Source organism: Gopherus evgoodei, chromosome 10, assembly GCF_007399415.2.
Source record: "Gopherus evgoodei ecotype Sinaloan lineage chromosome 10, rGopEvg1_v1.p, whole genome shotgun sequence".
In the NCBI taxonomy this organism is placed as follows: Eukaryota; Metazoa; Chordata; order Testudines; family Testudinidae; genus Gopherus; species Gopherus evgoodei.
In genome coordinates, this window is record NC_044331.1 from 27,396,327 (window position 1) to 27,418,349 (window position 22,023).

The 22,023-nt window shown below is 41.6% G+C and overlaps 1 protein-coding gene across 3 annotated transcripts in view; it reads right to left on the bottom strand.

Annotated features, from left to right (window-relative positions):
- Positions 1-22,023, bottom strand: part of ALDH1A2 (aldehyde dehydrogenase 1 family member A2) — a 92,556-nt gene that overhangs the window by 54,461 nt on the left and 16,072 nt on the right. Inside the window, exon 2 of one of the 3 annotated variants that reach the window (XM_030578230.1) lies at positions 17,585-17,691. Coding sequence is in view for 1 of the 3 variants with exons in the window: in XM_030578228.1 (XP_030434088.1) it covers positions 15,199-15,315 (117 nt within the window). In the remaining 2 variants the exon portion in view is untranslated. Of the gene's footprint in view, positions 1-15,198; positions 15,358-15,527; positions 15,756-17,584; positions 17,692-22,023 lie in introns of those variants that run through there. The other 2 variants (XM_030578232.1, XM_030578228.1) reach the window with 2 other exon arrangements.

Here is a 22,023-nt window from a genome sequence, read left to right on the forward strand (position 1 = left end):
AAGAACTCCAGATCTGTTAGGTCAGAGACAAATAGCAGAGCCACTGACCTGCAAAGTGCTAGGTCTATATTAGACCCAAGTGAACAGTCATAGCTTCTGGAAAATTTTCCCCCACTAGTATCCCACTAACCTACTTAATGTTTGCAAATATTTCTGTTAGAGCATTTTGAATGTATTTGCTAAATGATACTAGTGAAACTTCCTTTTATTGTAGGTCCTGCCGTGCAAAAATTACCTAAAAGTGAAATACCAGACAGTCTAAAAAGCATTTAGGAATACAACCTTGGATTAACTGTTCTAACTGTCAGCACTTCAGGGATATATAAGATCAAGCTGAATATTTATCAGCCTGATTGGATTTCTGTGGAACATCTATACATTTTAAAGTTTACATTAACCCTGTTCTACCCAAAGTGCATTCACTGATATATCTAGTAATCATGATATTCACTAATACATCTAATAAGATACATGCAAGTGATTATTTGACTTCCCAGACTGGTTATAGCTGAAGACTCCAAACCACAAAGTCAAGATCTAAATCTGAACTTTCTCAAAGATCTGGAGGCCCTTATTCCTGGGGCTCAGCTCTGGGTCTGGTACCATTCATTATTATACTGGTTAAACTGTCACTTATTTCTAGGATACTATGCAGAAATATTAGTCTTCCTGAAAATGGGATGTCATTAATGGGCTTCAGAAAGAGAATAGCTTGGCATCATCAGCATTAAGTTACGTCACATTATGTACCACTTACACTGTAAGGAATACCACCCATGACATCCTTGGTGAAAGCCTTTAAAAAAAGTTGTTGTGTTTGGTAGATGCAGATGTGAAGTAATTCCCAAAAGACTAATTTGGAAACTCTTTCATCAATTGCGCTTCAAAAAGATATAGAGCACATCATCTCTCCTCTTCTTCAAAAAAACAATGGAATCTCCTTGCTCAGAGGCACAGATGAACAGGGGCTTTTCTTTCCAACAAAGGAGCTCGGGGAATTTTGATTTGTTTATTTTAAACATGATCTCTCTCGAAAGAAATAAAACTTCAGTTAGAGTCCCTTGCCTCAGAGTTCAATTTTGATTTCTCCTTCAGTTGTTTCAGTCAATTAGCTATTGAGTCCACAAATAGAAAATTGGAACAGTCCATTCGACTTACTTTCTATTATCCATAAGGCTGATTGGGAAAGGCTGGGATTAAGCTGTCAAAAGTATCCCACTGTGTTTGGATATCTGACAGATTTACACCCCAAGGTACACTGTGGTGCTAAGACGAAAATTGGATGTGAAGAGTTCTTGCAGGAGTTGATTACAGTGCTGAGCAAATAAAACACTTAGGGGTATAACAAAATCATGCCAATATTTAATGGTGTTTAACACTAGTCTTTTTATAATTGTGAGCTATTCATTATGGCCTGCATGAAAAATGAGCTGTTTTATTTACCTCTAAATAGAAGCAGACTAATAATTTTAGGTGTGTAAATTAAAAACATAAGCCTCACCTTTTACCAAACAAACAGCTTTTACAATATGGACTAAGACCCCACAACCCAGAGATTTCCCTAAGTGACCAGAGTGGGTTATAAGTCTTGTAAGTGCAATGCCTTGCCTACACACACGTTCATTTATCTAATCCTGAGAATTTTTCCATTTGCTTTCAAATCACTGTTTCTCTTCCTCTCTCCAAACGACTCCCCTTTTACTCTGCTGGAACCCCTTGTAACGATACCAGAATGTGGGCAAAGCTCATTAGTCTCCCTGCTGTTTACAAGACAGGATTTATGCTCAATGTAGTGAACACAGTGACACTTAATCGCTAAATGGCTAGAACCACCATCAAGGCTTTAATCTGAGAAATTTTTCACCCAGACAGTGCAAATATGTATCAGCATGTAGAAGCATGAAGAGCCATATTAATTACAGCTAGCGCATGTAGCCCAATAACTAACCTTCTCTAAAGAGCACACCAATAAATACCCATTTGCGAAGGTTAATTTAATACAACCCTTGGCTGTTATCTGGTACAGGATATGTCGCCAATTCAATCCATTAAGTAATAACTGAACTCTCAGAGGGCCTAGTAGAAGTCAAATGTTGTTATTCCAGGTTCACTGCTTTTAGTCTCCCTTAAGACCATTTAGGCAAACAGATGGAAGAGCTGACTACAAAGGTTCTCAGTCCCAGAGAGCCACTTTGTGAAAACAGGTAACTGATTTCCTGGTAGAAGCCTTTATCAAGTCCTCTGCGTGTGTGCACGCCCACATGCGTATTTAGAGAGACGAACCCAAAAGAGAAAAGCAATTTGTTCTTACTCCATGTGTAACTGGAGGGAAAGTCAGGCTGCAAAAAAACAGCTTTCTTTCAAAATGAGTTCATTAAAAAAAGCTGTGAGAGATACAGAGACTATCATAGACTGATCTAAAAAAATTATCAGGGACTAGATGGAGCTATGTTGATTTACACCAGCTGAGGATCTGGCCCCAAAAGCTCTATGCAATCTGGCCCACCTGGGTAGATGGGGGTGGGTGGCGCTGAGCTATTCCAGTTGATGGATATCTCTGCCTGTGGGGCTGGGGTACTTTTCATATTAAATATCAGGGCCTCCCCGCCTCCCTTTAAAAAGAAAGAAAGAAAAAAGGAAGACCTTATTAAAATCTTTGATGGACCTGAATAGTGATGTCACAAGTGGGAATGACCTTAGCTGCAGGTCTTCTTCTCCACATCCTGCCATCAGAAAGAACTCTGATACTCATAGAAATATAAAAAGGGGGGTAGCATTTCAGGGTACAGCCTCATGTGACCTTATTATTCAGATCTCCCAACAAAATCTGAACCTAATATATCTAATGAACAGCAGCAGCAAAACCCCCAAACACTGAGTCCATTTTTGTGCTACATAAAGAAGCGATAAAGAGCAGAAAGTAAATGTAATATTGCTTGTGTGTGCGTGCGCGCATGCACAATATATAATACGCTAAGTTCAACCTTCTGAGCATTTGAGGAAGCAGCCCAATTCCAAAAGTGCATTGTCTTGTCCAGGGCTCTCAGCCTGTTAATTTGTCTCCAGTGTTATGACTGTCTCTGAGGTCTTTGATACTCATGCATCTCTGCAGAGGGAGTAATTTAGAGAACTCGCTACTTGGACTATTTAAAATATGACATTTCTCTATTCAAAGACCAGGAAAACACATGGTCTAATTGATGCAGCGAGGGATGGGGAAGTCAGGAGATCTGGATTTGAATCCTGACTCCAACACTGACTTGTATAACCTTAATCACCATGACCACCTTTCAGGCCTGAGCTTCCCTAGCTGTAAAACAGACCTAACACTCACGAGTCTCCCAGGGATGGTGGGAGGCTGAAGTAATTGATGTTTGTTAGAAGATTCAAGATCCTTGGAGGGAAAGGGCTGAGTATTATTTATTGCACTGGAATGACTTCAGGTAAAAATGTCTTTACCAAAATAACAAATGGTTTTTAAGTGACTATCAAAGGGCTCAGACCAGTAGAACCAGGTTAGCACAGCACAGACATGTTGCTCTGGAGCCTCAGACAGCCGGTTGAGTCCTGGGCTGCTTGCCTAAAAGGTACAGATGGGGAATTAGAGCCTGCTCCAGTTCAGTGAAGTCAATGGAGAGAGTCCCATTGACTTCAATGGGCTTTGGATCAGACCCTTAGTAGAAGTGGCTGGGGAATTATGGTAGAGACAAGGAGGAAAGCCCAAGAAAGTCTCATGGGTGACGGAGAAGTCAGGGCTGAAATCTTATTAAGATATGCCACAGACACAGTGTAATGGTAGCCTCAGCACCTCAGGCACCTAGGAAGAAAAACAGCTGGATCGGGTATTTTAAGTTTGCAAAAATTACAGTTAAAGAAAAACATTGTTAAACAAGTGAAGACCATTGTAGGTCCATGAACAGGATGATCCTGGGTTCAGTTATTGGCTCCTATTTGGGCCTACTCCTCTGGACTCAATGGGAAGACTCGCTCACTTGTGGGGGCTTTGGATGAGCCCCTTGGTTAGCTTCAGGAGCTGTAAGTTCTTGTCAGAGCTTTCAGGGTGCTCCAGTACAGAAATTGCTAGAACCACACTTTCCAGCCTGAAAGAAGAGGGAACCATTAAAGAAAGCACTCCTTTTTCCTTGATTTGAACAGGTGGACAGCCCATTACACTGTTCATTTCTACCCACTACATTAAGTTAACCTGTACAGATGGCTTAATGTTGGTTAGTATTCAGAGCAATTCGGAGGAAATAGAGATTTCGTATGATAAGGTAAATTGGTGCTTGGTGGAGATGCACAGTGGCAAGTGGTGGGATCTGAGGAAGGCACTTCTAAAATGGATCAAAAAGAGCAGCGACAACACTCTTGTTAGATTTCAAAATGCAAAATAAAATTCCTCTTTTCAGGTCCATGAGCCCTGATTCTTCAAGGTCCTTTACATCACTGTGGCAGCATAAAGGGGGCTTAAAGTAAATATAACTTACTTCCATTTTAAGACCCTTTGCACTGCCAGGGTGGTAAATGAGAAGTAGGTCCTATGTCTCAGGAAATGCCATAGTGGTCTAGTTGAAGAGGCTTTGTAGGCTTTTCAGCTGGTCAGCCTGCAGCTTTCATCCAAGTCATCTTACAGTTATAAAAGTAGAAGTGCCTATAAACCAATGCAAAAGAGCTTAAGAGAAAAATGGGTGATCTGGACTGTCTCACTGCGAGAAAAAAACCCTGGCATGTTTGAAACATGGTGGGGTGAGCATAATCAGTGGCATACCATAATTTCTAGCTATAAACTTCATAGGGAGGACAAGTTAGGCTGCAAAGATGGGGGGAGTAGCCCCATACATAAAGAATTCCATGAATTCTATTGAACGAAAATGTCTTGGTAGAGAGGACTCTGAGGTAGACTCAGCAGTGGATACAAATCTGTGATCATAAAATACAAACACAACATCAGGGGCATAGTCCTGACCTCGGATCAGAACAATAATTGTGAAGTTAAATTTGAAAAAGAACAGGGAGGCAATAAAAGCTATTAGAATAATAACCTCATATTACCCACGTGAATATTCTGCTGCGAAAGAGAGTGTAAAAAAAAATTCTCTATATTCTCCCATACTTGACTTAGTCCTGTCACACAGGAGTTGGTTGAAGAAGTAATCGTAACTGAACCATTGAGCAACAGTTACCACATAAATAATTTCAGCATCATTGGAGGAGAGGATCACATGAAGAAGCACTACTCTCTGGGATATTAAAACTTCAAGAGAGGATTTTTTATTTTTTTTTTAAGGAAAGGAAGGAAGTTAGAAACCTCCTGCTTGAAGTTAGGAAATTAAAATCCATAGAATCAGCATGGAGGCTTACGAAGTATATGAGTCACAGAAGATTTGCATTCCCAAGGCCAAAAAAAGGAAGCAAAGAGACAAGAAAATAAATGGGATGGTTAAACAGAAAGATACAAGGGTTTAAGCAGGCCAGAAAATATCCTTAATAAAAGCAAAAGCAATGCTGCCTAAGCGATGCTAATAGAAGAGAAAATAAAATGTAGAGGCAGCAAGATATAAAATGGAAATTGAAAAAACTGCTTTGAGGTATTTGATGAGAAAATACCAAAGATGTAAAGGCAAATTAAAAATAAAGTGTAGACTTTTTTTTTTTTTTAAAGCAGCTTTAGGAGAGTCAGCGGGATCACAAGACAACCTGGCTGTGAACGGGAGAATAAAGGAGGCCACAGACTAAGCTAAGACTGACATTTTCAGAACTGGCCCCTGATTTTGTGTGTCTCAAGCTGAATACCCATATCTGGAGGCACACAAAGCTAGAAGACTTTCTAGGTAGTCTGGACCTAAATTAAAAGATGAGGACCTGGAGGAGGGGGGGTCATAAGTCTTCACCACAGAAGAGAATGGGGAAATACCTGTCCTAGGGACTGCTCTTTACTAGTCTATTTAAACAACAACCTATCAGACAAAGGTGCCACCATTTCATATAAATTATAAAGAGATTAATTCGGAGATCTTACAAGTAGCCCCAAATGCTAACCTACCTCAAATCTCACAACCTAATCAGGCTGAGGCATGGCCAGTAATTGCATGAGAAACCTCCTAGGAAATCCCAGGGTGCTGCTAAAAGTGGAGTTGGTGATTTAGTACGTGACATACTTCCCACTGAGCCAGTACTGAAACAACGCCCCAGCATGGCACTGCTAGGGATGTCATATTTCAGATGAAATGAAGAATCGAGGTCCTTACCAAACACTGTCATTTAAAATCCTGTGGCATTTTTCACCTGGAGAGCAAGGGGAGGCTAGGGTTGTTAGCCTTTGTATTATGGTCACATTTTAGTTTGGGTAATTACATTTCACCTTCCTAAAATCCTCTCCAAGTTCAATTGACGCTAGTATTTTTCACTTCCAGTCTCAAACTGTTGTTTTGTGTTGCTCTGCATTGTTACGCAGCTAATGCGTTGCACCCCAGAAGTGGATTCACTTCAGCGATGGATTAAGTGTTTTATAGAGAGAGGTGTGTTTGGAGATTCTTTGTTTTGAAAAGCACTTTTTATTACCCACGTTTGCAATTTTAGGAATGTTCAGTCATTGCCTGCTGCTGGATGTCCAGTGAATAGTGAAGAGTGCTTCTTTTTTCATTGGAGTTTGGCAAAGAGGTGGCAACCTTTTCATTCAGAGCTGGACTTCACTACAATTCTCCATGTTACTGCCACCTCCAGCATCGATTCCTGCAACTCTACTATGGGCTACACCTGAAGACCACATGAAAATTGCAGCTGGATTAAAATGTGGCCCATTGCATACATTTGTGTGCAGGGACTGCATTATACCTCTGTTCAATAGGTCACATTGGCTTCCACTTAGGTTCTAAGTGCAATTTAGAGTGTTGACTGTGACCTACTAATTGCTTTATGGATTAATTCCTGTGTATTCCAGAGCTCGCCTCTCTCCTTGTATTTTAATGTAAAAGTTGAGATCAGATCGGGTGTTAGGGAATTTTCACTGGAGGGCCCTCCCCTCTGAAAATTACTTCTACTTCAGTCCAGCAACACCTGAATGCATTGACTTTCAGGCCATGTTGCAAAATCTAGTTCACCAGGCACCCTCTGGGCAGGGTTCGGAGTGAATTCAGAGGAATTCTGGTTTTTTTGTTGGAGAATATTTTAGTGTTGACTTTGTTTCACTTTGATCTGGCGATTTGTACTGCATAGTTAAGTAACGAATTGTTTGTGCACTAAAAATTTGACCACGTTGTATCAATTTAAATAAATGTCACATTTATCTACACATAGTGTAGATCGTTATTGAAAATAACAGAAAACACTGGCCAGGGCTATTATGATTTTTGACTCATTCCAACGTATAGAAATTCTTGTGTTCTGGGTGAAACAAGACGCTCATATACAATCAGAGCAGCCAGCCCTTCACTAATAATGAGTGTGCAAATAATGCAGGATTAGGTCCTTAAAAAGCAATCACTTTTTAAGCTACATCATTTAAATATATTATATAAAATACAAATAATATTTAAAAGTCTTCAAGTAGCCAGTTTAGCCACTTATTTGTGTTTGTTCCTAGGTACCCCACATCTCTTGACTGAGGATGCCTCTCCAAAGGAGAAGGTGGAGTGAGATTTATATGCAAACAGCATGAAAGTGCTCAAGAGCTTTAATTTGCTGAAGAAATTGACTTTATTTGATAATAAATAAAAATACCTTGTCTTTACATAGCCCCATTATAGTGGTACTTCTCAATAAATACACGATTGGACTGTCATGATGCATCTCTTTCAGACAGATTGAATTTTGATGCATCCATGTTGATTTATAATAATGCATTAGTCACATTGGCCTATGCAATCTTTCATCGTCTTGAGCTGTGTATCTTTGTCTCTGCATCTGTGCTTTTAGTTTTGTTTGCTTCAGGGAGGAAGTGTTACTCTTATACTGGAAAAGCTAAAACAAATGAAAAACAGTCATTTAAAAAAAATGACGTGATGCAAAATCTCTTGTTTCAGTACAAGAAAAAATAGTTGAGAAAAATCATAAAAAACTGTGATATTTTATGAACCATTTGGCTATATGAGCAAACTGATATAGATTCTACCATTGTGCCTCTGTAACCTGTTAAGAGTTCTTTGAAAAGAATTATCCAAATGATAGGCAGAGAAGAATCAGTGATTATAATTTATTTAGACTTTTAAAAGGCTTTTGATGAAAAAGTCCTTTGCAAGAAGCTATTAAGGAAAGTTAGTAACCACATGGTGAGAGAGAAAGTCCTGTCATGGATTAAAAACTGGTTAAGAGATAAGAAGCAAAGAAAGGAATAAATGGACAATTCTCACTGTGGAAAGAGGTTAATAGAAAGGTGCCCCGGGATCATTACTAAGACTAGTGGCAATCAATATCTTTGTTCACTAGATTATTAACAGTGAGTTGCAGTGGCTGCAGGTAAAAAATATTCAAAGTAGTCAAGAGACTGGAAGGGATTGTGAGAAATTCCATCAGGATCTAACCTAACTAGGTAATTGAAAAACAATACAACAGATGAAATTCATCATAGGTAAGTGCACAGCAGTGTACATTGGAAGGAAGAATTTAAATTACTAGTACAATTAATGGAATCTGAATTAGTTGTAACCTCTGGAGAAGGATTTAGGCATTATTATGGACAGTTCATTGAAGACATCTCTTAATGGTTAGCACAAAGAAGTGAACAGAAGATACATACAGTGGAATTAATATGTTCACCTGGAATACTATATTCATGACATGCATCTGAGGAAGTGGGTATTCACCCACGAAAGCGCATGCTCCAAAACGTCTGTTAGTCTATAAGGTGCCACAGGATTCTTTGCTGCTATATTCAGTTTATTGCAGATAATAACATGTATAGGATTTGATTAAGGAGTGGGGAGGGTATTCTGCATTGCCGGGCAGATGGATTAACTGACTAACTTAACAGGCCTTTTCAGTCTTCAACTTCTATGAGTCTAAGAACAGATAAAGACATTTATATGGAAATAATAGTATTTTCAATTCTATTATCTATACTCAAGCTTCAAAGCATCAGGGGTCAGGAAGAAATTTCCCCTTTAGACCACAATGTAGTTTTGCACAGTTCAGTGCGCCTTCCTCTGAAACATCTAGACCTGGTCACAGTGGGAGACAGTTACATACCAGTTGGTCCACTGGTCAGTTCCAGAATACTCCTAATGCAGAGAGATTAGGCCTGTGGATCCACATAGCATCAAATCCAATAACTACTTTTCCAGTCCATGCTGGCACAGGGAGCAGACTGGCAGAGCTGTGGCCAACTCCCACCCAGGCTGGCAGAGAGAAAAGCATCACAGAGTGCAGCATCTCTGCAACTGAACCCTCTGGACAGAGGAACTGAGGGGTTCCATTTGTCCACTTCTCAGATCCCATCTCTGATGTCTTTCATCCAGGCACCCCCCTACTCCTGGAATCTTCCAGCTAGCTGACCCACAAGGCCACTAACTCCTTCCCATTCAAATACTTCCCCGAAAGCAACTTCAACCAAGAAATCTACAAGAAATTAGCCAGCGAATAATGGTCGGTTACACAGATAGATTGATATATTTTTTATATGAAACAAGACACGTCAACTCAAAGAGGATCTGCTACCAGAAAGGATAAAGATAGCTGGGGAGAAATCTACTCACCTGAATTTTTTCAAACATTCTTCTTCAGTTCAACACATTCAGGTTATTCTAAATAAATCATCTTCCCTGCCACCTCTAATCTGAATTTTGGTCAAGAAATTACTCTGAAAATCTCCAGCAAGCAAGAAAACCCGCAGAAAAGGGGTTCTAGGCAATGTCACGGAGTGGAGATGGGCAAGAGAATTTAGTATCAACCAATAAAAAGCCTGAACACTTACTTTTTTGGAAGCTCATATGTTTCTGTTCAGTTCTTATTTCACCAGAAGTCACTTGCCCATCCCTAGTACAAACTGTGTAATTTTACTGCTTTACTGTAGGGCTGGGTTTACAGTTTGGCTAAATTGTCTGAACTATAACTGGCCTAAATTCAGTTTATAGTTTAGGAGTGGAAGACAATCCCTGTTACAGGTTTAATATGGCCATCAGTCTATTCACCTAATCCTAATGTATAATTCTTTCTGAACAAAGAGCCATTAATAGAACTATATACTCACTCTTTTCATAATAAAGCAACTTCATCCTGTTACAGCCCTTTTATCAGAGGATCTCAAGGGACCTAATTTACCATCTCGTACTCAAGCTCAAGATCAAGCTAAAAATGCCATGCAAACCAGAATTAGAACTCAACATCAACTTGAGTATTATCATCCCCATTATACAGAGGTAAAGTGAAACACACCAAAGATGAGGCTGTTCACTCAAAGTCACACAAGCCAATGGCAGAGCTGGGAAAGGAACCCAGGAGTCCTGGCTCTTTATTCCTGCTCAAACCACCCTACCCAACCCTGTCCTTTCATGTCAATGTGACATTAAAATCACTATGACAATGCTCTGCACATAGGGCTTCTATTTAACAGCATCTATTCATTTTATTTTTCAGGGTTTATTTTTAGCAATTTTTGAGTTCTGTGTAGATGTCCAAAAATCAGGTTTTGGGGAGTTTCTCTTTAATATTGTAATGAAGATTTTTTGTGGAGATACTTCCCAAAATTCTTGACTAAGTGGATCTACTTTAATTTTTATTATATGTATAAAAATGACTTATGTGTTAGTTTAAGCTTTATCCTTGTTATTGAACAGTTGGTTTAGCATTCAGTGCATTTGTTCCCTACTGAGCTTTAACATAGCACTGTTTCAAATGGCACTAGAGCAGAACCTCATAGTTATGTACACTTTGGGAAAGGAGGTTGTTTGTAACTCTGAAATGTTCTGAACTCTGAACAAAACATTATGGTTCTTTCAAAAGTTTACAATTCAACATTCTTAATATAGCTTTGAAACTTAATTATGCAGAAGAAAAATTCTGCTTTTAACCATTTTAATTTAAATGAAACAAGCAGAGAAAGAGTTTTCTTACCGTGTCAAATCTTAAACTCCCCCAGCCTTTTTAGTAGTTTACATTTAACAAGGTAATGTACTATATTTGCCTTTTCTTTTTTCTCTCTTTTTTTGGGGGGGGCGGGTCTCTGCTGCCACTTGATTGTGTACTTTTGGTTCCAAATGAGATGTGTAGTTGACTGGTCAGTTCCTAATTCTGGTGTTCCTAATTCTGAGGTTCTATTTATGTTAAAGTGCAGTAGGGAACCTTTAGTGCCCACTAGCAGGGACTACACAGACCAATTTATGCACAACACATTAGAAATCACATCCCCATAATCCCCATTACTGCTCCATCTAGATACAAGCCTGGGACCAGCAATATTGCCCATATAATAACAAACTACATTGGGAAAGGGATGAAGGCAACATAAATTGAGTAACCATTTCTGATATTTTTCCAGTGTTTATTGGATAAACACATTTTTTTTCCAAATTGGGGTTGTTTTATTGGTTAAAACCTAACATCAGAAGTCCTATCTATAAAACAGGGTTGATTACACAGCAGCAAGAGATGAAGAATTCCTGCAGAAAAAAACACCAGAGGTGGCCTTAGGGGAGGAAAACTCTGCAAGGGGAAATAGTTCCATTGGAATAATTCCATGTCTATTTTTAAACACTAGATAGAAGAACAGATCAAATGATAAGGGGGTTCAGATGCTGGAGCCCGCAGAGTCCCCCCAGATGCACACAGATCTCCAGGGTTCTACTACATGCTCAGAACGCCCAGATGGCATGGCTTCACTGCTGTGGCTTCCCTCAACATCTGATGCTCCTGGAACACCCCATTTTAGAGGAATTCCCAGCATGGAGATGGCACAACTGGACCGATTGCTTGTTGCCAGGGAGAGGGTGTATATCAGCCTGGCATTCCCTCCTGCCTGCCCCCTCCCTACACATGGATCCATGGACTGACAGAGGTCTCCACAGGTTTGGAGCAGGGGGATGAGGAAGGCAGAAAAACAGAACTGTAGAATGACTTTGCTTCTATGCAAGAGCAGAAGACCCTCCTCTCTGGTGATCCTTGGGGAATGATCCCGCCCAACATATTTTTATGGGGCTCAGAAATGAAGAACAGGTTTAAAAAATAATAATTATAATGAAAATCTTGAGTGTCTTGCACGTAGTAGTTCCAGTGGGTGTCATCAGAAGGGGAGATATTTAACCTTAAACCTGTAAGCTTGTCTACATGTGGACATTAATCTTGTTTAAGTCTGGACAGAATCTGGTTGTTTCTCTTCCAGCATTTCTCTATTATTTACATATTAAATTAGTCATTTTCTATAGTGCCTGATCTAGGGGGATATATTTCTATGACTAGTTTTTAAAAATAAGACTACATTCCCTTCTGAGGATGGAATTCAGAGCAAATTACAGCATACATTAAAAGAAAACTGCATTTGTGCCTGAGGAAACTGAGTCATCGCTAATATTTTTTTCTTCCTGATCAGTGAAGAAATGTACAGAGTGCATGTTCCAAAGCATGGAGCAAAAGTATATGTGATAGAACTCAAACATTCTCTGCTGATTCATTTCACTACATCTAGCATTTAATGATGTTCAGAAACAATTTTATGATATTTGATTGCTAACTAGTGGAAATACATCCAACTTTAAACACACAAACATAAGCAGTGTTTATTTTATGTATGTCACTCAATGGTCCTTAAGAGTGTGGTATTTTCCTGGGAAAATAATATACATCCTACTATTTTAAAAATTTCTGGGTAAAAAAGTGATACTTTCTTTCAATGCACATTTTTTAAATCTATATTGATTCTGACTTAGGGCTCCCTGGAAGTCTAATAGCTTTTAGACTTAACAAAATTTCCTAAGCATTTTTCAAATTTAGAATTTAAAACACAGCAGAAATGCAATCCTTAAGTAGAAAATTTTTTTCAAATAACTTTAATTTCTCTGTATTACCATGAATACCTTTATTTTATGTAAAGAATTAACTCCCAAATGGTTAAGACTTTACATTCAGAGAGAACTGTAATAAGGAGTTCAAGAATTCTGAGCGCTGCTTGTGTGTTTAAAGGTCTCAGCTAACAAGCAAGAGGAGAGAGGCTGCTGGAAATGCTTACAGATGTCTGATTTTACAAGTTTTTTTGTAAAGTGCTTTAGTCTAGCATTATTTATTGTTTATGGAAGTTGTTTGTCACTTAAGACATTAAATGACCCCTCCCCCAAATGAAAGAATCAAGTTTCAATCCATTATTTCATTTCTGATTGTTTTTCTTTGTAATAGGTGGGAAAGTGGATCCTGGATAAAAGTCCTGACCAAGACAAGACTCCAAATTGAAGACTCCAATTATCTATAAATCACTTGTCTTTCCTGCAGAGAGAAAGAAAAGGGAGGGGGAGGAGAAAGAGATAGAGACAGACAGAAAAACAGAGACAGAAGACATGCCAAATAAAATACTAAAGATACCTTTTCTATACCAAACTTCTTTCTTCAAGGGCAATCACGTTACCTGATATTTCAAATTCTGGTAAAACACTTTTGTTGTTGCTTTAATACTGAAAAATGAACTCTCTTACTTCAACCAATAGGCTAAAATCAGTCAGATTTCACACACTTCTGAGATTATGGCATTTTCATTCTAAATTATTAGAGTTTATATTTCTTGGTAATATTTTCAAACAAAAAAGAAGCACATGGTCACTCACAAGTTTGCATTGTACTTTAGAAAGATTTTTAAACCAATTTCCCAGTTGCATAAGGTTGAGAAATGTATATACAATTACTATACAAATTGTCTTGGATAAGCACAACATCATTCAGAGTACTCATAATACCTGACACATATTTTATAATACAAGAACTAATAACTTTAAGCAGTAAATAAAATTCATGCCAAATATTTGCTCAATATCATCATCCTTACAACGACACACCAATCACTCTTAAACACCCACATATTTTTCTATTTTCATTTAAATTACCTTCTGGAAAATTATAAACAAACAAATATACACACTCTTAATTTGTATCTCTCATTTCTCATTAAAAAATTATGAAGGCTAAAGTAGTTGAGTTTCCCCTCAAACATTCTTCTAAAACATGGAAAAACTAACAAATTATAGAACAAATTCGTTTTGGCACTAGCTTCAAAAAAACAAAGACAAAAAAGGTTTTAAAGTGATAATTGGAAAGAAAATATTACAATGGATTGGCCAACATGGGTTTCCTATCAGCACTAAGACACCTGAAGGTGTATTTCCAGTAGATAAAAATGTTATCGCCTTTTTCTAATGTCCATGTGTTTTCTTTTCCTATTAAGTTACTCAGTAATTAGGAATAAAATCTTAAACATTGAAATCTATTCATACAATGCATTTGATATTTCTCCAGCACAAATGAAAACATACTTCAGTTCAAGGTACTAAAGGTGTAAAGATTCAAAACATAAAAACGAATTTAAAAATTGAACTTGCATTTACAAGCGACTGGTCTAAAAGCCTGTTTTAGCCTCTGGAAACTGTTCAGTTCTATAATGTAATATAGAAATCCTGAGTATGTATCTACAGTGAACCAACTGGATAATTCTTAATGACAATATAATATGACACTATCTGTCTTAAATATTAAGATAATTTTCCCTCTAAACAATGTCATTTCAAGGGCATACTCAGATATTGAGGAAGTTAGTCAAGAGACCTGTTTCAAGGCTGTAACAACCTGGTAGGATTAAGAGCCCTCCAGGAATTGTAAAAAAGTCCCAGGGGTACATGGACTATTTCAAGAAAGAAAACGTTTATTTTCTGATTGAGAAGTATAAGTATATGTAAGTTTCTCTGATTTCCATCAGGAGCAACTGAAATATACAAGGGAAGCACTGACAGCTGCACTGAAAAAAAAATGAGCAATTTTGTGGAAAACAACATTTAAAGAAGCATAGAAATGGTACAGCCAACCTCAGCAAATCTCATTTGCTTGTCTATTATCCTTTGGCTTTCCAGATGGTTACAGGGCTATAACAATCCGTTTCCTTTATTAGTGTTTCAAGGCAGTTTTTTATCTCTGCACTGAAGTCGGTTAGGGCAGATTGGAACCGATGTTAAGCAAAATCCCTCTTCTGGGGAGAAGGCTGTGAGCTCCCTGCCAGAATAAACGAACACAACTTACCTTGGTGTATTTGATTTCAAGGTTGAGAGTGGGAGAAGGCAGCAGATGCAGAGATGCCATCAGAGCTGCAGGGTCTGCCTTTACCTCTCCTGGCATCTCAATTTTACTGGAAGTCATAGTCTTTGGGGGTTTTATAGTACAAACGTTCCCCCTTATCTGACCTGGGCTTTCCCCCCCCTTTCCTTTTTTTTCCTCCCCCCACCCACCCCCCCCCTGCACAGATCAGTGCTGAAGATTTTGCTCTCGTCCTCTGTATATAGGCAGGTGTCAAGCCGGGTCTCTTCTTATTGGCCATGAGGGCAGAGGCAGGGGGGGCAGGTCCATCCTACCTAGGCTGATAGAATTAAAATGCTCTTTCTTTCCATGAGCCGCTCAGCCTCAGCCCCAGGCTGGCAGACACCGCGGGAGATCAGCGCTCAACAGGTCTCTTCTCTCGGCCAAGGCTGGAGCAGGAGCGGGCTCACCCGGCTCTCCCCCATGGGCCGGGTAGCCAGCAGCTGGGCACCCAGGCGAAGCGCGCTCGGATGCCGGGGGAAATGCGCTATGGCAGGAGCATTAGCAGCCGGGTGCTAGGTGCAGCCCGGCGGAAATCAAAGCGGGTTTCGGAGGGGCGCACAGGTTCTCCGCCGCCCGGCCGCAGGGGGCACTTGGGAACCTCATTAGAGCCGCTCTGCCAAGGGGGGGCGGACAGAGCGATACGAGCCCCGGCCCCAGCGGGGCAGCCCCCACCCCCGGGGGCAGGCACGGCTCAGCGGAGACCCGCGCCAGGGGCGACCCCTCTCCCCGGATCCCCAAGGGCCGGGCCACCCCTGTGCACAGGACACCGCGCTCCCGGCCCGGAGCAGCCCGCACAACCGGGGGAACATTTCCCACAGCCCGGGGCCGGAGCAGCTGCTGGTCCAGCTCCGCGGGACAGGCTCAGCCCTGTGCCAACAGCAGATTCCCTCCCAGCCCAGAGCGCCGAGCAGCAGCTCAGTCCCCGGCCGGGGTAGGGCAGGGAGAGCCAGCCAGGCACACGGACACACACAGCTACAGCCAGGCAGGCAGCGGGACATACACACACACACACACACACGCAGAGATACACCCCGACAGACAGATCAACACAGAGAGACACAGATACACCCCAAACAGACAGACCCACACAGACACGGATGTACACACACATACTCGTCGACAGATATACAGAGACACACAAATACTCAGATCCAGAGATACACCCCGACAGACAGACCCACCCAGAGAGACACAGATACACACCAACAGGTAGAAACAGAGAGAAATACTCATACCCAGAGATACACCCCGACAGACAGACCCACACAGAGAGACACAGATGCACATCAACAGGTAGAGACAGAGAGAAATACTCATACCCAGAGATACACCCCGACAGACAGACCCACACAGAGAGGCATGGATATATATACCGACAGATAAACAGAGACACTATACTCAGACCCACAAATATATACCGACAGATATACACGGAGATACGCACACAGACCCAGAGACATACACACACAGATACATACACTATTTTTATATTCACAGACACAAAAGTACCCCCCGAGGGGCACAGCACAGACGCGCGCTGACACACGTTTTGTTTCCACCTTAGGAGAATGTAGGGGAATTGATACCAGTGAAGATGCTGGTAGTCCTGCCTCTTTACTAGGAAACAGCCCCCTCTTCCCACACTGCCCTGCCCTTAGCAAAGGTGGCGTAAGGTAATAGCTTTTATTAGTCCAACTCCTGTTGAGGAGAGACACGCTTGGAGCTGACACAGAGCTCTTCCCTCTGTGTAAGCTGGAAAGCTTTTGTCTCTGGTCAACAGGAGTTGGACCAAGAGGCAGATATTACATCATACAACTTGTGGCCATGTTGGTGGCAGGATATTAGAGGGACAACAGGGCACACTCCCAAAGTTTCTTTAGAACTGGCTTCCCTCCTGATCTGTTTCTAGATGGAGGTCTGCTCCCCTTGCCCCACCTGCATCACACTCCACTACAGGAAAAGGGTTTCCTTGCACAACCCAGTCCCTTGTTCTCATCTGCTAATTATTTTATTTCTCCGCCTTTCTCCCTCCCCTTCAAGCGATCTAACCAAACGGATCTCCACTTCCCCATCATATACTTTTGCAGAAAAGGGACCCTGCCTCTTCTTGCATTGGTCTCATAGGCTGCTGCAATTTGGGAACCAGAGAAAACAGGTCCTGGTGTTTTTTCCCTTCTATCCCTCCTAGCTTTATTCTCAGCATGTACCGATTTTCTCAAAATCGCCTCGCCTTTTTGCGGCCGCTTACATCAAAGAGGCTGGATCGCAGGGTGTGACAGTGATAAATGCAAACCAAATATCCTCCGAAGAAAGAGGCCGCAGCAGATACCTGGGTACAGGCAGCAACATCTTCTGTTAGCCTGCTGCCCTCTGCTGGGCCACGTGGCTCATATCCATAGTCAGCTCCCGCCGCAGAACTATCGCCCTCTGTTGGAACTGAGGACAAAGAATACACATCAAAGCACCCAGGAAAAGAGCAGGTTATTTCTGTTTATTGAATTAGCTAAGAATAAACAATATAATCTGGTTTTGTTACATGGACCGTTTGCAGAGTCCACAAATTCTTATTGCTCTTTGTTGTACAAACATGGCCACAGTTCATGGACAATTTGCAAATACAAATATAGTGTGTCAAGAGGGGTTATGTAAGGACACAAGGTGAACTTCACTCCTCCACAGCCAGCCTGCAAAAGGTATGTGTCATGTTAGTGGGACTTCAGTGGTGTATAGGCCACAGAGCTGATCTGTGAATTCACCCACAGTAGCGGTTCCAGCTGTGTAACAAAGGAAGGTCAAAATATATTTGTCTAGCTTCTTTCTTTTCTTTATTCTCCTCCCAGTGAAGATGGCTTCATAATTTTGTGTTTTTTATAGGATAGGCAGGACTGTCAAGCTGTGATAATTTGAACGAGTGATTTCAAAAATTTAGCAATGCAGTTTATAATGCCACACTGAAACCACAGAGCCAGCGCTTTATCATGAGTGATATATTCCATAAACTGCCTTAAAATGAACCAAAGGAGGGACTCTTCCCCCCAAATGAGTGAAACTCGGTAGGATTTGTATTTAGGGGGGTTTTATTGGCTAAGATTTGAGAGAGAGAGCCGGTGTGGCTTTTTAATTCTTAAGCAATACAGGCTGCTGGAGATTAAGTCAGAAGACACTCACTAACTGAAGTGAGAAAACCTGCTTAGATGCTGCTCAGTCTGGGTTGGGACAGTCTGCACAGAGGCCCTGTGCCTTTGCACTACCTCCCAGCTTCCTCCAGCTCCACGGCAGTACAGATCCTGTGCCCCTTGTTTCTAGAGGCTCCTCTGTCTATCACACAGACCCTAGACCCCAACTACCTTTTAATGTGCTGAGGAGCTGGCTGCTAGCATTACCTTTCATGTGGATTCCCCAATGGGTTTGAGGGGATGACGACTGGCTCCACCCTAGTCCTGCCTGAGCCCACTGCCTGTGAACAGATTGTTGAATAGAGATCCCAAGACAAGAGGTAGAAAAGACTGGTGTTCACTCTTCCTGCAAAGGCAACGATTTGGGCCTGAAACAGAGTGTGGTTGTGCTCTCATTGAAGTCAATGGAAGCTTTGCCAAATGGGAATAATAGCAAGGTCTAGAATACAAAATGCTACACTGGACATAATAACAATGTTGGAAGCATAGCCCAACACTATGAGTGTTTGATTATAATATTATAGGTTCAGCCCCCACTAAGGTAATACAAATATTTCTTCTTGAGTGTAATCTTTCAGGGCAGGGACTCTGTCTCCTTATGTGTCTGTACCTACCATGTTTTGGGTGCTATCACAATAAATACATAGAAATGAATATAGAACTAAACTTGATTTGCTTTCTCATGGGAGAACAAAATAATTCTAATAAAAACTATATTGCATTGTAAAGGAAAAAAACAACCATCTGTGCTTAAACCTGAGGAGTTCCACAAATGACAATATTTTACTGAACTCTTGCAACTTCAACTCTTTTTCTGAGTGGGAGTGCTAAGTAAACCAGTAATTAAATCAGTCTGTTTTACTTTCTTCCGTGTGAATGGGTTTTAATTAAATACCTATTTAGACAGCAACTTCAAATCACTTAATCTGGAAACAAATTTGTTCTGTGTCAGGTTGTAAAGACAAAGATATTACGGTCCCTCCACACTTTGTAAAGAAATAGTCATTGGCAAAATGGAGAAAGACCTGAGTAATTGTCTCTCTTATTTTCAAGGGAAGGATTTAGGTTAGTATCTAGCCAATAACAAATTTATTCTGTAATTGTCACAATTCTTCTTTATTATCGGTTCTGCTCAGGTGGATCTAAAAGATAGGTAACATTTAGAAAAAAAAATTGACTCAATTTCCAAACCTTAATGCCCCTATTTTCAAATTATGCTGTTCATAGTCAAATAAGTGGCATCACTTATATAAATGCCATCTGTCAAAGATCAGAAATAAAGATGTTTGACAGTAACACAGGGCACAGGATTGAGTGCTGTGGCATGGGAAGCAGTATATTTCCTGACCCAAATGTAATAAAGGTGTGACAGCCAAGAGTCAAGGATTAGACTTACAAACAGTCCCTTGTCACATGGCAGAGGTCAGTATTCCCAGAATGCAATGGTTACTGTTACTTCTAGTAAATCAAACTTCACAAACATCCTTTACATTAGCAAGTTGGGACTCTTACTGCCTAGTGTCTTAGGGTGGCATCCAGGCAGGGACTTAAGCATTACAAACTGAGCATCATGACACACACAAAATCCAGCAACACCACTGTGCCACAAAGCCAGGGGCATGTCTACATTCCACGCTGGATCAATGGGCTGCGATCAATCCAGCGGGGGTCGATTTATCGCATCTAGTCTAGACACGACAAATTGACCGCTGAGCACTCTCCCGTGGACTCTGGTACTCCACCGGAGCAAGAAGCATAGGTGGAGTTGACGGGGGCGTGTCAGCTGTTGACTTACCATAGTAAAGACACTACGGTAAGTAGATCTGAGTATGTTGACTTCAGCTACGTTATTCACATAGCTGAAGTTGCATAACTTAGAATCGATCCCTCCCCTGCCCCCCCGCAGTGTAGACCAGGCCTCAGTCCAGGCTGCAGGGAGGTGTCTATCCATGCCTAGTGATCCACGAACAGGAACCCACTGCCTGGAGTTAGACACCTTAGGCACCTGAGGTGTTTCTTGTAGGAATGACTTAGACACCTGCCTCACTCCACAAGAAACAGGAGGAGGCAGTGGTGCCCACCATGTAATTTTTAGCCGAGTAGTTAGAGCACTCATCTGGGATAGAGGAGATCCAGCTTCAGTTCCCCACTGTGTCTCTCTCTCTGGCCCACGGACTGTTCCACTGTGGATAAATACACAGCCACTGGGTGAGAGCAAGAGGATTAGAATGACTCTGTGGCCCAGTGGTTAGGGTACCCACGGCAGCTAGGAAAGCCTGGGTCCAGTCCCCCTGCTCCAATCACACTGTCATTTACCCACAGTGGAACAAGAGATACTGAGGGTCCCCCACATCAGAATATCCCATAGCTCAGTGGTTAGAGCACTTTCCTAGAGCTGGGAGACCCCTATTCTTTTCTCCCCCTCAGGGAGAGAGGGGAATTCAACCTGGATTTCCCCCATCCCAGGTGAATGCTCTAACTACCAAGCGAAAAGTTATAAGATGGGCACCAGCACCACCTCCTCCAGCCAGATTTTGAATGGGACCCAATCCTGTAAGTGCCCTCTAAGCACCAGATCCAGGTGGGCCTCACACATGACTTATGCAACCAAATGCCTGTGGACCCCTGGTTCATGGATTGCTCTGGAGGTTAGGTGGGAGGCAAGTATCTGGACGGTTATAGAGATGTAGCAGAGGCATGCCCAGAGCCAGAAACATAGGTGCTTAGGGAACTTTTACCCTGAGAAACTTAAGGCACAGAGTGAGTTTAGGTGTCTACAGGCTCTGGCAAGAGTTTGATGGGTCAAAGTGGAGCCAAAACTGGGCCCTGGGTACCTAAAACAGGGACTAAAGCACCCAAGTCTGGGTTTTATGGGCTTAAATACTTTCGTGGATCCCACGTTTGCTACCTATTGCATTCCCGCTCAGCACCTTCCAGGTTTGGCCATTGCAGTGTAATGGGCTCACCCCTCCAAGGATTAGGTATTAGGGCACACCTACACTTGCAAAGCTACAGTGCCGGCAGTTACAGCACCGCTCAGAGAGCACCAAAGAGAAACCGCTGTTGCTGTTCACACTGACAGCTGCTTGCGCAATAGCATGTTCACACTTGCAGCACTATTCAGAGTGGTGCATTCTGGGCAGCTATCCCAGAGAGCACCTCTTTCGCAGGGCATCCTGGGTCCTGTCCCAATGCCCCATGATGCATTGCTTCACATCCCAGCAATCCCTGTGCTTCTGTCCTCATTTGGAACCATCTTTCAACAGTTTGTGTACTGCACGTCCTGCCCTGCCTCTTTCGGGCTGCAGGAATGGAACCCGAGCTGTTGACCAGTATGCTGCTCGCACTGACCAACATATCACAAGTAGCAGTGGAGTTATTCATTAAACTACGAAGTCAAGAGGAGTGTGACGTCGATCTCGCCATGCATAGTAGCTACGACACGAGATTGCTTGCGGTATTCATGGAGGTGCTGCCCACAGTGGAATGCCGTTTTTGGACTCGGGAAACAAGCACTGAGTGGTGGGACCACATCGTGATACATGTCTGGGATGACGAGCAGTGGCTGCAGAACTTTTGCATGAGGAAAGCC